This window comes from Geospiza fortis, unplaced genomic scaffold, assembly GCF_000277835.1.
Source record: "Geospiza fortis unplaced genomic scaffold, GeoFor_1.0 scaffold281, whole genome shotgun sequence".
NCBI lineage: Eukaryota > Metazoa > Chordata > Aves > Passeriformes > Thraupidae > Geospiza > Geospiza fortis.
Window position 1 is genome coordinate 2,042,757 of NW_005054340.1, and position 12,452 is coordinate 2,055,208.

The 12,452-nt window shown below is 37.1% G+C and overlaps 1 protein-coding gene across 1 annotated transcript in view; it reads left to right on the forward strand.

Moving 5' to 3' along the window:
* The window catches only part of TRIO (trio Rho guanine nucleotide exchange factor), a 176,701-nt gene that overhangs the window by 17,432 nt on the left and 146,817 nt on the right, over window positions 1-12,452 (forward strand). Inside the window, 2 exon segments of the mRNA XM_031058260.1 lie at window positions 5,282-5,473; window positions 8,733-8,864. Coding sequence (XP_030914120.1) covers window positions 5,282-5,473; window positions 8,733-8,864 — 324 coding nt within the window.

A 12,452-nucleotide genomic window follows, 5' to 3' on the forward strand; every position in this document is an offset into this window, starting at 1 on the left:
AGGTAAAGAATACATCCAGGGAGGAGATTTAACTATACTTTCACCAGTTTCATTAGCAAATGGTATATATGTGTTTCATGTGGTTGCACTCTTCAAGGTAGCACGAATAAGTTCATGCAAGTCTTAAGCTAATACACAGCAATAAATCTGTCCCAGAGAAAATCTGGATAGGTGTAGTGCTGTGCATTAAAGAGGGACATATATATGATTGCCATGGATTAACACACAGGTTGATGTGGCTAAAGGAACTAATGACTGAAGGATAATTCCCATGTAGGAAGGATAGATATGTGACTTCCTGTTACTGAATTTGAGAAGCTGTGCACTGATAAAAGTCAAGGCTGTCTCTTTATAGGGCAAGTAGATCCCATGTTCCATATCTGTAGGGGAAAACAAAATTTCAGTGATTCTGCTCTCTGAAAATGAGGATGGATTTTTGGTACAATTTTAAAGGCCTGCTTTCAGCAACAGTAAATTGTTGTTGTCAAGTCCTGAGATTTATTTAAGCAATACTCAGTTTCAGCTTGACGTTCCTATTTGGGTGACTAAACCAATGCTTCACTTCTCAAAACAAGTTTTTAGTACCTTTTAAGGGAGAAACTTTCAAATAAGGCATCATAGGAGTTACAAGTACAAAAATTATGTATTGAGTTTTTAAACGGCAAGAAGAAAGTACCCATGATTATATGATTAGTCTGTCTTGCATGGAAGAGTGGGAAAGACTGATTATGTGTCTGTCCACTCTTTTTCCTGTCATTTTCTAAACATCTGCTGAGAAACAAGGAAGATAAGAAGTCATGTGAAATATGGGTAAGGAGGAGGATGTTGTCTGCTTGAACATTTTCTGCTCTTTTTGCTATATCAGATGGCCTTGCTTTCATTACAATTTAACTGTGCCTCTCCTTGCACTGAGGAGGGTTAAAATGCTTGAAGAGTGATGCACGCTAAATGAAACTTTGTTTGGAGAAAGATGACACATGCTACTATTAAAGGATGTGCTATGACTGCTTCTTGTCTCAGTGTTGATTAGGACCATGAGTAGAAGTTACATTTATTAACTATAATCCAAAAACTCCTATATCAATTGTAGGCATATTGCTAAGTTGATTAATGTTCTCAGAACAGGCTGTTTGCATACACTAAAACATTTTATCAAGGTAGTAATCAAATCCTGAATGCTATCCTAAAAGAGAGTGTCAGAGATGAGCACTGGTGAGAGCTTTGGGATGTTAAAATAAAAGTATGAGCACAACAATTCAATATCCCTAGGTTTGCAGAGGTAAAAAGAGGTCTTGCTCAAATCCAGCCACAGGGACTGGTACAAATGAAAACATGAAGAAAGTCAGGTGAGGTAAACTCACCTTAGCTTAGAGGTAGTGTAATTTTTTCCTCCTCCTTTGTACCGCAGACATATTTCACCCCTGAGATTCTTTTTACTTTATATATGTGTTTTTGTAACCATACAGATTTGTCTCTTGAGATAGACTAGAGCACCATGTGAATTCTAGAGTGCCCTTGGTTCTCAGGATTTGGGCAAATGAGAGCAAGACCACAGGTGTACATCCGTAAGAGAATCTTTATGGTGCCTGAGCAGTTAACGCTTAGACACAATGTCTGGATGCCACCAGCCTGAGAATAGACTCAAAAGGTAAAATGAGTTCAGGCTATTTTCAGCTTCTGAGGAGCACTCCAAAGTCAGCAAGACTAAATAGAACAGGCTAACTGTGCAATCCTTAAGAGGGTAGAAGCAAGTAAACAGATTTTAAAAAGCAGTCAGTTACTGAGGTGTTCATACAGCAACAAGTACATTCATGTTAATGAATCACAAACTAAGGGAACAGACAGTGGTGTTACTGAAAAGAAGCAAATCTTATTTCACTCTTGATACTTATTAGGGTAGCTGAACTTCAGATTTGTAAAGAAAATGCTCTGATTCAGTTAGTCCTACTAGAGAACTAGGTCCAGTTTAGAGCCCCATACTTACTGCTGTAATGGGAAACATACATGAAAGTGATGTGGCTGTAGGGAGAGTTTGAAGGCATAGGCATTTGCTATGATTAAGTAAAGGTGAGTGAAAAGTAAAGTAGGAAGGAAAGTAATGCTGGTATTGGACTATATAGTCTTGCAGTAAGATTCCTCAGGTCCACTGTGAAAAATGTATGAAAGAAATTAGATATTTGAAGAAAGTTGGAGTGAAATGATGTTGCAGCGTTCCAGTGTTCAGTGTTCCAGCGCTGATAGCGGTGTTTTAATGGTTACTTGTGAATGTTTAGAGAATCCTTGTAGTTGAAGAACATGTTAAACACTTTTCTTAATTGCAGCTTGGATGTTGCCAAATTTATATTTTTTCAAGGGAATAGGTCAGGTTTTACCTTAGTTGTCCCACATCCCTCATTGTTGAAGTTTGTATTCCCAAACTGACTCTTGCTTCAAAAATGCGACTAGAAGAAATGTTAAGAGAATGTGTAAATCATTAAAGCAGGTGTTAATTCATACATTAATACTACACCAAGTTTTGGTGGTCATTTATTTGTGTGTGAGGTGGCAGATAATTTGAAAATGCCATTGCTAAATTGATTGTATCACAGTAAAATAGTTCAAGCTCACTACAGTCTATATAGAGGTGCCAGTTATGATGCTTATGGACCATGTCAGTGAGTTTGATGGCATTTAAAACTGAATGCATTATAGTCTCTGTGTCAGAAAACTGCTGTTGGAAATCTTGGATCTAAACAAACATTTTCTAAATGGGTCTGGGAAAATCAGGAAATAAAATGGAACCTTCAGGTCACCTGCCAGCTTTATTTTGTGTGAGCGTGACATAAGTTCACTTAGCTGATAGGCTGTCACCTTCATTTTTCCTGTGTATTTGCCTTTCAGGCACGCGCCAAAGAATAACACAGAGCAGTTAGGCTACTAATCTGTATTGCTTTGCTGAGCAATACCTTTTTTTATTTGCATACTCTCTTAAGAGGAGAAATCTGCAATGAGGAACTTTCCAGATACTGTAAGGTGTCCTTTCAGCTTCTGGCTAAAGAGCATTTTAGAGAAAACAATGCTAAGTACACTAGTATCCTTACTAAACACTTTATAATGCAGTGACCTAAATTGTTACCTTTTAAGTCTTGTTACAATAATTATGTGTGTAACACAATTAAAGAAATGCAATATCACATTACCCTTTCACCTTTGAGACAGTTGATACACATGTAGAAGCTGCAGGTGGTGTAAATGAGGTCTCTAAATAAGACTATATCAGTTATCCCATCCTAGCTGTTGTTTCCTTAACTAAAACCAGGTTGTAAATGCATATGATGAATAAGACACCAGTCTCTGGTGAATGAGCAACAGCTCACTTGTAACAGTGTTTCTTATCTCTCAAGCAGTGTGCAAAATATGCAGTTGTCTTATAATAACGACGCTGGAATTGCCAGTCCTTGTAGGAAATGGAACAAAATTTTTTGACCTTCAAGGGTCAATTAAAGACAGTCTCATTGTAGTGAGTTGCTATTAGAGATTCTTTTCCTCCTTAACTAAATCTATTTCATTTGGGTCATTGCATTCTAAAATACTGACACTTAAAACTTTGATAGATATATCATGTAGTGAGGTAAAAGGTTTAGATGATTGTAAGTTGTTTTTGGGGGGGTTTTTTTTTGTTTGTTTGTTTGTTTGTTTTGAGGCAAGGAATGTGGTGTACATGGCTTGGAAAGTGTTCAACTGTCAGCATTTTAATTCATATTCATACTGCTATAGGCTGTATTCGTCCAGACGTGTGAAGCCTCATTGCAATGGGAAAATGAATGCATGTTAACCACAGCTCAGTTTCAATCTGTTTTTCTTCATGTTTATAGTCCTGTGTTCATTTTTAACTGCTGTTTCAGAATTTCCAAAATTGCTTTATTATGTTACAGAAAGAGTTCAAATGGCAGTCTACTATAGCCTTTATTCTTTTCTTTTTTGGCACTTGTTTCTTCTCACACTGTAAAGACCATCTAAAGGCTTTCTGTATTCATTTAGCAGTCTTGCATTTATGCTACATGCACTTTTAATAGGCCTAAATGCTCTCCAGTCTTTTAAAATTTATTGGAAATAGCAGATTTGTACTCTGCCAGTTGTTTGCCTGTGCTTAAAAAGCAGAGCATAGATGTGTGGGGTAACGTAAAAAAGTAAGAGGTGGTATTGTGCAGAAAAGACAGACAATCAACTGTTGTCCCCAGTTTACTGAGCAGACCAGCCTGAGCTGTAGGCTGTCAGGTGTGCTCCTGCTTGCATACATGGATACAGTTTACAATCAGTAGGGACCTGTCCTAATTGCTACTCAGATGGGTCTGGACAGTGAAGCCTGGAGGAGCTTTGCTCACTCCAGCCACTCAGTATCAAGCTTTGGGGAATGGCTGGATGCCAGCAGGTCATGGTTCCACCTGATTTGCTCAATGTCTGGTGGTTGGACTAGGTAATCTCCAACCTCAACAATCCTGTGATTCTAGGAACTTCATTCTAGATGTATAGGAGTCTGCCCAATTTGAAGAAAGCGTCAACTCTGTATTACATGCATGTAGCTCTGAAAGAGTTACTCAGAAAGTTTTTGGTGGCAAAGTCATTCTTGTTTTACTTCACGGGAATGAGAAACTCTTGACTAAAAATTAGATTGCCTAAGAGCCATCAGTGACTAACACCAGTATACTAGAGAATACTTCTGATCTTGGACTTTATTTGTCTAATTTTGAGTGCTAGCTCTGAGACAGTATAGCAGCAAGAAAATTAAATGTAAAACTGTTAAACTCGTTGTAGCTCAGAGTTCTTTGTTTTGTTTCTTTAAAAGTTACTTTCAAAGTTGATGTAAATGTTCACAGATGTTGCATACTTGCATATTGTGGATGGATCAAGAGCTTAGTAATGATACTTCAATTTTCCTGTATAGTGTGTGCCTGAATATCTTGTTGACTTGAATGTCTGTAAACATTTTTATTGAGGTTGTTGTAAAAATATGGTTATTTCTTCCTCTTTATTATAATAATATGTCTTCATGTAATATAAATTGGCTTAAGCTGATTGTTAACATGAGTTTTAGACCGATTATTTAGTCATCATTGTCACTTGTCAATTATGGATAGACTGCTGCATTATACACCTAGATGCCAAAGTTTAGCATGCATAAGCTTGCTGAATAAAACCAGACTACTGATCAGTACTGTAATAAAGTAGAACTTTTTAGGAATATACTTCTGTATTTAATTGGTCTGCTGACTTGCACTAATTTTCCCCTCTTTCTCCACAGAATGTGTATGTAAACATAAGCCGCATCATGTCAGTAGCAAGCCGCCTGATTGAGTCTGGTCATTACGCTTCACAGCAAATCAAACAGATTGCCAGTCAGCTGGAACAGGAATGGAAGGCATTTGCTGCAGCCTTGGAAGAACGTAGCACATTACTGGACATGTCCTCCATCTTCCATCAAAAAGCCGAACAGGTTAGTAAATGGGGAGGGCATCAACAAAAGTTTGTCTTGGAATGGGGAGTTGTGCAGTTTGTTTTTGCTTTGGACAAAAGTGCAAAAAGTGATTGAAAAGGTTAACAAGAAAGCCAGAATATTTATTTCTGCCAATTTCAATACTCAAACAAAACTTTGCTTTCCTTAGTTTAGCCCATTGGCCTTAAATTTTCCATGGCTTTGCCTACATCAGTGCAAGATGAAACAACCAAATTAGCTATATGAATCAAAATGAAGTGGACTGAAATGTTTAAGTATCTATATAATGCCTTTTCTACAGCTAGAAGCTGTCACTTCTTCAATTGTCCTCATCACTCAACTCCCATCAGTCCTTTGAGTGTCAAGATTTAACTCATGATAATTGCTTCTAGAAAGCATAAGTTGAAGTGGCCTGAAAGTTGAGAAGCTAATTAACTGCCTTCTGAATCTGAAATTGTGGTGGGAGATGTTTACTTAGTATTCCATAGGAGATTCCTCCTATACTAAAAAAACATTTTAGCTTTAGGCGTGTACCAGTTATTTTAATTAAGTCATTAACCATGTGTAACTGCCAGAGAAGAGGTATATGTAGGGGAAATAGGAATAAATATCCCCAAGTTAATAATCTTAATAGCAAAAGCATGTTTTGCCCTCAAGGGAGTTCAGTTCTGAAGGAGTTGCTGTGTGTGTGCAGTTGAGTCACCTGCTGATCTTGTAGACTGTCTGCTCTGTGCATCCCTGGTGTGTTCAGAGAGCAGAGGTTCTTGGATGGAAATGGCTGATGTGCTGTATGTAGATACTTTTCTTTCATTTTGCCTTGCTAAATTATATCCAAGGAAAGGTCTCGTGTCTGATACAACTTTAATTTGGAATGAATGAAGGAAGCATTTGAGTGCTGGAAACTTCAGAAACAGAGAGAGGTGGTGCAGTTGATTTTAAGGTATTTTTTCCCTGATTTCTACTACATGGATATTTAACATGATAAATATCTAGACATTAGAAATGGGAGTGTATTAAGATGCAAATACACGTTGCTTTTCATTATGTTAGTGGTGACATTGGCTTAATGTCCTTAGATAGACTAATATAAAATGATGCCACTGCAACAGGTCATTTCAGCTGGTTTTACAGGAAAGCAACATAAAAATGAGATTAAAGAATTGTCTTCTGATAGAAAAGTTGGCAGTCAGCTTGCAGCTTTTGATAGACACAGTTCAGTACCTTGTCATTGTTGATGCTTTTCTAATTACTTGGGTCATTTAGTTTTGCATTTAAGCACTTTGAGCCATACATGTAGGAGAGAGATGAATGAAATGTAAACAGGTAGATATACCTTGACTCAAATGTGGTCATTTTTCATAACAAAAATAATAAATTATGCTCATCAGAAGTCAAGGGACTAAATTTTTGTGCAATTGTGCGCTGGGCAGCTATAGCAAGGGTGAGTGTTATCTTCTTTACTACTAAATATAAGTGTAAACAGGAGGAAAGATAAAAAATGAGAGAAAATAGTGCAGCATCTGCTGGGATTAATTTACTTTTAATTGCTCCTCCTTGCAGTTTTCATTTTATGATTAGCTGCAGTGGATTACCCTAGTTGATATGTAAGATACCTGCCTGTGACGTATTAGCTGTTTCATTAACAGTGGAGAGCAAGTTCAAGGATAGAGGGTTTGGAATGTGAGGAATGACCCCTTTAGAGACTGGTGATGCTTGACCTACATAAAAATATTAAAATGTAAGCAGCCCAAGAAAAAAACACACCCTTCTTGAATGGCTGTGTTCTCTTGCAAGTGACAGGTAAGTGTTGCTGCCTCCTGTCAGGCACAGTGAAGGCTGTACCAGCTATCAGGGCCTGCTCACTGGTGCACAAGGAGCTTCTGTTAACGTTCAGGGCTTAACCTTAGGGATTTTTTAAACTGGCCCTTAATGAGAATTAGAGAAGTATTTTAGAGCTACGTACTCCACCACCCTTCTGCCCAGCTGTCAAACAATAGAAGAGTACCAGAAGTGATCTATGAATTGTTTTTTCCTCAAAAGACTACTTGTGCTCCAAGAATTAAGATATGTATGATAAAATAAAAGGCTTGGTCTCATAATGACTTTTGAGTCTTGAACTTGACATGAATTGAGAAAATTTACTTTATAGAGCTCACCTCACATATGCTTGGCTGTACTAGGTTTAACAACTATGAAAACTCCTAGAAAAACAGATTATTTTTTCTTCTTCTCTTTCCCTTCCTAGCATAACAGGGGTATAAAATTCATGCCCCCTAGCTGTGAAAAAGTAAGTTGGCAGAACTTCTGCTGTGCATATAGCTGTGATGGCAGTTTCTTGTCTATCAAGACAGCTTAGCTTCTTCAGATAACTTAAATTGTCTGCAGAAGAGATTTCTGTTGCAGTATCCTCAATTTCCCCTGAAAGGCTTGACTCGAGCAGCTATGCTGATATAGCTGTGTGCTCAAAGTTCAATGCTAGTCCTAAGAGACCTCCTCTTAAGTTGTAAATCCCTTACATGCTTGCTGCTGTAGTAGCTTGCCAACTGGATTTAGTGCTTCTCTGCACATAGAAGTTAGTTCTTTAGGGACTGAGGTGTGAATTTGCTGTGCCCTGACACTGCTTTGCTTCCTTGATAACCTCTTTCCAGCAAAAGACAACTATGGAGTGTTTCAGTGAATGATTCACCAGTAATTCTTTGTGTGCATGTGCAAAGTAACATGGTTTTCTCTGAAGATTAAAAAGAGGTGAGGTAATAAACCTCATGATACCATGAGTATCTGCACAGGGAGCTGATGGGTAAAAACCAAGGGTCTGGACTTGAAAGCTGTAGCATGTTTTACTTCCTTGTGTAAACAAGACCTTAGTTGGCTTTCATGTTTCTGAAATGGTAGGTGCAGGATGAAGGAAACTTCTTAGCTGCAAAGACAAGAAAAGGAGCAAGAGTAAACTTGAAGCATCAATATTGCCTACAGTTAAATTGGTTCTGAAGACTGCCAACATACAGCTAAGCCTGCCTGTCTCCTAACAGCTCAATGAGTTTCAGATACCTAAAAGCACAAGCATAGTCAGACTTGAATATTTCTTTCTATTCTGATACAAATTTCTGGTTCTTTCAGAGAGAAATACTGTAAATACTTTTTGCTTAAAAGAAGTCTTTTCAGTGTCTGTAATGCAGATGAATGTCCTCTTGTATCTTACCGTCATGTGAGTACTTAATGGTAGAAGCCAAAATCAAAGCTGAATGTTTCTTTGTTGCAGTACATGAGCAATGTGGACTCATGGTGCAAAGCCTGTGGTGAGGTGGAGCTTCCATCAGAGCTGCAAGATTTAGAAGATGCTATCCATCATCATCAAGGGATATATGAGCACATTACTTTGGCTTACTCTGAGGTCAGTGTTTTGTTTCCTAGATAAAACTGTGTTGTGTTAAGTTTGGATCATGATTCAGTAGCACTTGTTGCATTAGGAGTTAGTTGGAAACTCAAGCGCTGAACTTCTTTTTAAATTTTATATACTGGGTTTTGCTATTGTTGTTCAAAAGTGAAGTGTTAAAGTCCTCCCTGTAACCTTGGGAAAGAAATTAAAAGGATACATTTTACCATGTGGGGTACAAGCAACCCTTGGAGCGCTAAAGTACTAAATATGTTTTAATTTGCATTTCCATGTTACTGCCTTTTAATAGCAGTGGGATACCGTTGTTTAGACATTTACTGGAAGGGAAGCTAGCTGGACAGTCTTTGGGAAGGTATTCTGTTGGCATGGATTTCTCTAAGTGTATTTTGAAAATCTGTCTCTGAAATTGCCTCACAAAAAACCGTAACTACCAAAGGATGTTACTTGAGAAACCAGAAGGTAATGCACTTAGTCTCATCAACCTCACAGGCACTTAAATGAGCTAGGATGCCTATGTAGTCAGCATTTGTAAGATTAGTATATCCTATGCTGGTGCTTTAATCTTAGACTCAGCACACACTATTGTCACTATTTCTAGTAGTTGTATTTACAACTTAAGATAAAATGCTTGTTCTGAAGGTGGTCTGTAAAATGATGACTCAACTATCCTTTTGTTTTCTTTCAAATTTTGAGTTTTCTGTTGTGCGTTACTTAGTGGAAATCAAATCGGTACTCACTATTATTAGCTAACAGGTATTTTCTGCATATCCTGTTTTACTTGCCTTTCCTTCTTCTGTCAGGGTTGTTGGGTAAAACTGTTTTTGCTATTCAATTGGACTGATGTTGTTCTGGATTAAATACAGTAGTTTTGTACTGAAATTCCGTGTTTGGTTAAATCATGGTAAAAATGATCAGTGGACACAGGATAGCTTAGACCACAGCTTGCACCTGTCTTTAAAAGGAGGTCATGTGGGTTTGAATTAATGGTTGTGATTTATACATTACATTAAAGTCAAAACTACTTTCTGATGAATCAACTTTATTATAGGAAACTGAATCCTAAGTCAGGTCACATTTCATTTAGCAGTGAGGGTAGGTTTAGTGCTGATCATCCGTCCTATTGGTAGTGTATGAAAACTGGGTTTTTTGAATACCTGCCACCTTAAGGCCTGCATAAACTTAGTGATCTTGAGTTAGATGGCCAGGGTTCATTAATTCTTCTGTGTAAAATACACATTGATATCCCTATTTTTGCTCTATGCCACACTGCTGTGTCAACTGATCTAATTACATACTATCACACGTGATAATATTGCAATTTTACCTACATGTAACTCTTTTAACTCATTCTTGAAAGAATGTTTTGTAGTAACGTTTCTTGACTTCATTATAAACTTTCATCATTGCGAGGGACAGAGACATAGCATGATTGTAACAGATTTATGTGGAGAGGCAGTCTGGGATGCATGCTTCATGAGAGTGCAGCAAGGAGGAGGAAGGCTAGATTTCTCAAGAATAGTGATTATAAAGGGCTGAGGTTGAATTTTTTCTAGCTGGTTCTGTTTGGTTTGAGTTGGTTTTGTGTGGGTTCTTTGTTTTTTGTCAGGGATATGACTGGATGAGCCTGCTGTTAAGTGTAAATAAGTACTGTGGATTACCATGTTAAATAATGTTTGCTTGCTGGTGATGCATAAAGAAAATAAATTAGACTGGTAGATTATAGGATTGCTTTGGGACGTACCTTGAAAATTTATTTCAAAGTTGTAGCTTTTGACTTTGGGCTAGCTAGATATTTTAACAAAATCTTCTCTGGTACTGCTCAAAGGAAAAAAAGAGTACTAAGTGCCTTTCTTCTGACTTCTGGTCATTACTTTCCCCCATCTGGTAAAAAACCAGTTTTGTCTTTAGCAACCAGAATTGGTGCAGAAGTAATAACTGTATGTATATGTACAACTTGTGTTCCTCCTCTGGGCAGAAGGCTTTATTTTGCATTTTTCAAACGTGCATTCCTTTTTGAAGATTGATGGAGGCGTCTTTCTGTGTCAGAATATTACAGCACTATTGCTTATCATTATTAGATGTATGACTTCATTTCTATTACAGTACGGAGCTCCTTTCATTTTGTGATGAATGAACAGTGGGGGAAGAGAGAGAGCAACACTTTGGGAATCACAATACTGTCATTCATTTTAGATTGCAATGTCTTGACAACACGGCTTGGTTGTAAGGTAGAAGACAGTAATTTTAAGAAAGTAAATGCTTTTAAGACTAGACAGTCTGATTTTACTGAGGATAATTACTGTATATTACTAGTAAAGCAACTTACTAGCTTACAGGATGAGACAACTGGTATGCCTGAAAATCCGACAGATGTGCCTTAAATGAAGTTATATATATATATAAATAAAGTTATACATCTCACTGAAATATTAAGGCAGTCATGACTAGGAAGGAAGAAAATTTTAGTGTATTAACTCCAAAGGAAAATCTGTGCAGTGATTTGTTTTGTAAAGCTGATAAACTAATAGGATCAAGGGGCTGTCACAGTTACTTTTTTTTGCCTTGATTTTATGGACTCTGAATAGATAATTGAAGTCCATTATCTTGAAATACTTGAAGGACTTCCTAGATAATTCTTCTGGATACAGAAAATAAAAAAGATATCATTGTAACTATGCTATGGACTATGCATTTTTTCTGCTGACCTGACTTTACTGGAGCTAATTTCAGAAGAGAGCATCATTCTCTGTGTTGATACTCATTGCTAAAATAAAAGAGCTTGAACTGAAACTGAGAAATAAGCTCCCTTGTAACCTAATTATCAGAAAATAATTTTCATTTGGATCTGTTTGACTACTGAATAACAAATTTGAAATGTGCCAAGACTTAGTAAAAATTGTTAAAAAGAGCCACTGGGGGAAGGCCTTGGCAAATTTGGTGTTTCTGTCATGGTGTGGATTTGATGGATTCAGGCTATTGTTTATACTTTTGTCTTGTGGTTTCAGGTGATTTTTGTTCCTACCTGCTAAATGACCTGTTAGAAAAGTTCTTTGCAGGTAGCTGAATGATACTGAATTGTAACAGCTGTCTGAGCTTCATGCTAGAAGTGACAGGGTAAACACCAATGAAAAGTGGTTTTAACACTAAATGTTGATAGTGACCAGATTAGAGAGGATTTTTGCTTTTTAATTAGCATGCAAAGTAAATCTGAATATTTCTGCTGTGATATAAATCAGGGAAGACAACAGTTTGAAATGAAAAATGTTTCCTGTCAGTATCAGTAGTTAAACACATTTTGGAAAACAGTATCTTTCTGTGCTACGTGGAAAGGGTTTAAGTGATTTAATCAGAATTAAGTTTGCCATAACAGCAGTTTTCCCTCAGTTTACCAGTAACAGTAATAATTTAGAAGTTGTAAATCTGTCAGATTGAATCATGTACTAAGTTTTATATCTGTTGCTTTAAATGTATTTGTCAAATATTAACCTACAGAAAATAATCTCCCTGTTCACCTTTACATCAAATGAAGAGAGAGATTGTTTTGGAAGGATAATTCTGGACAAATGCTTAATTTTATTTGTTTTC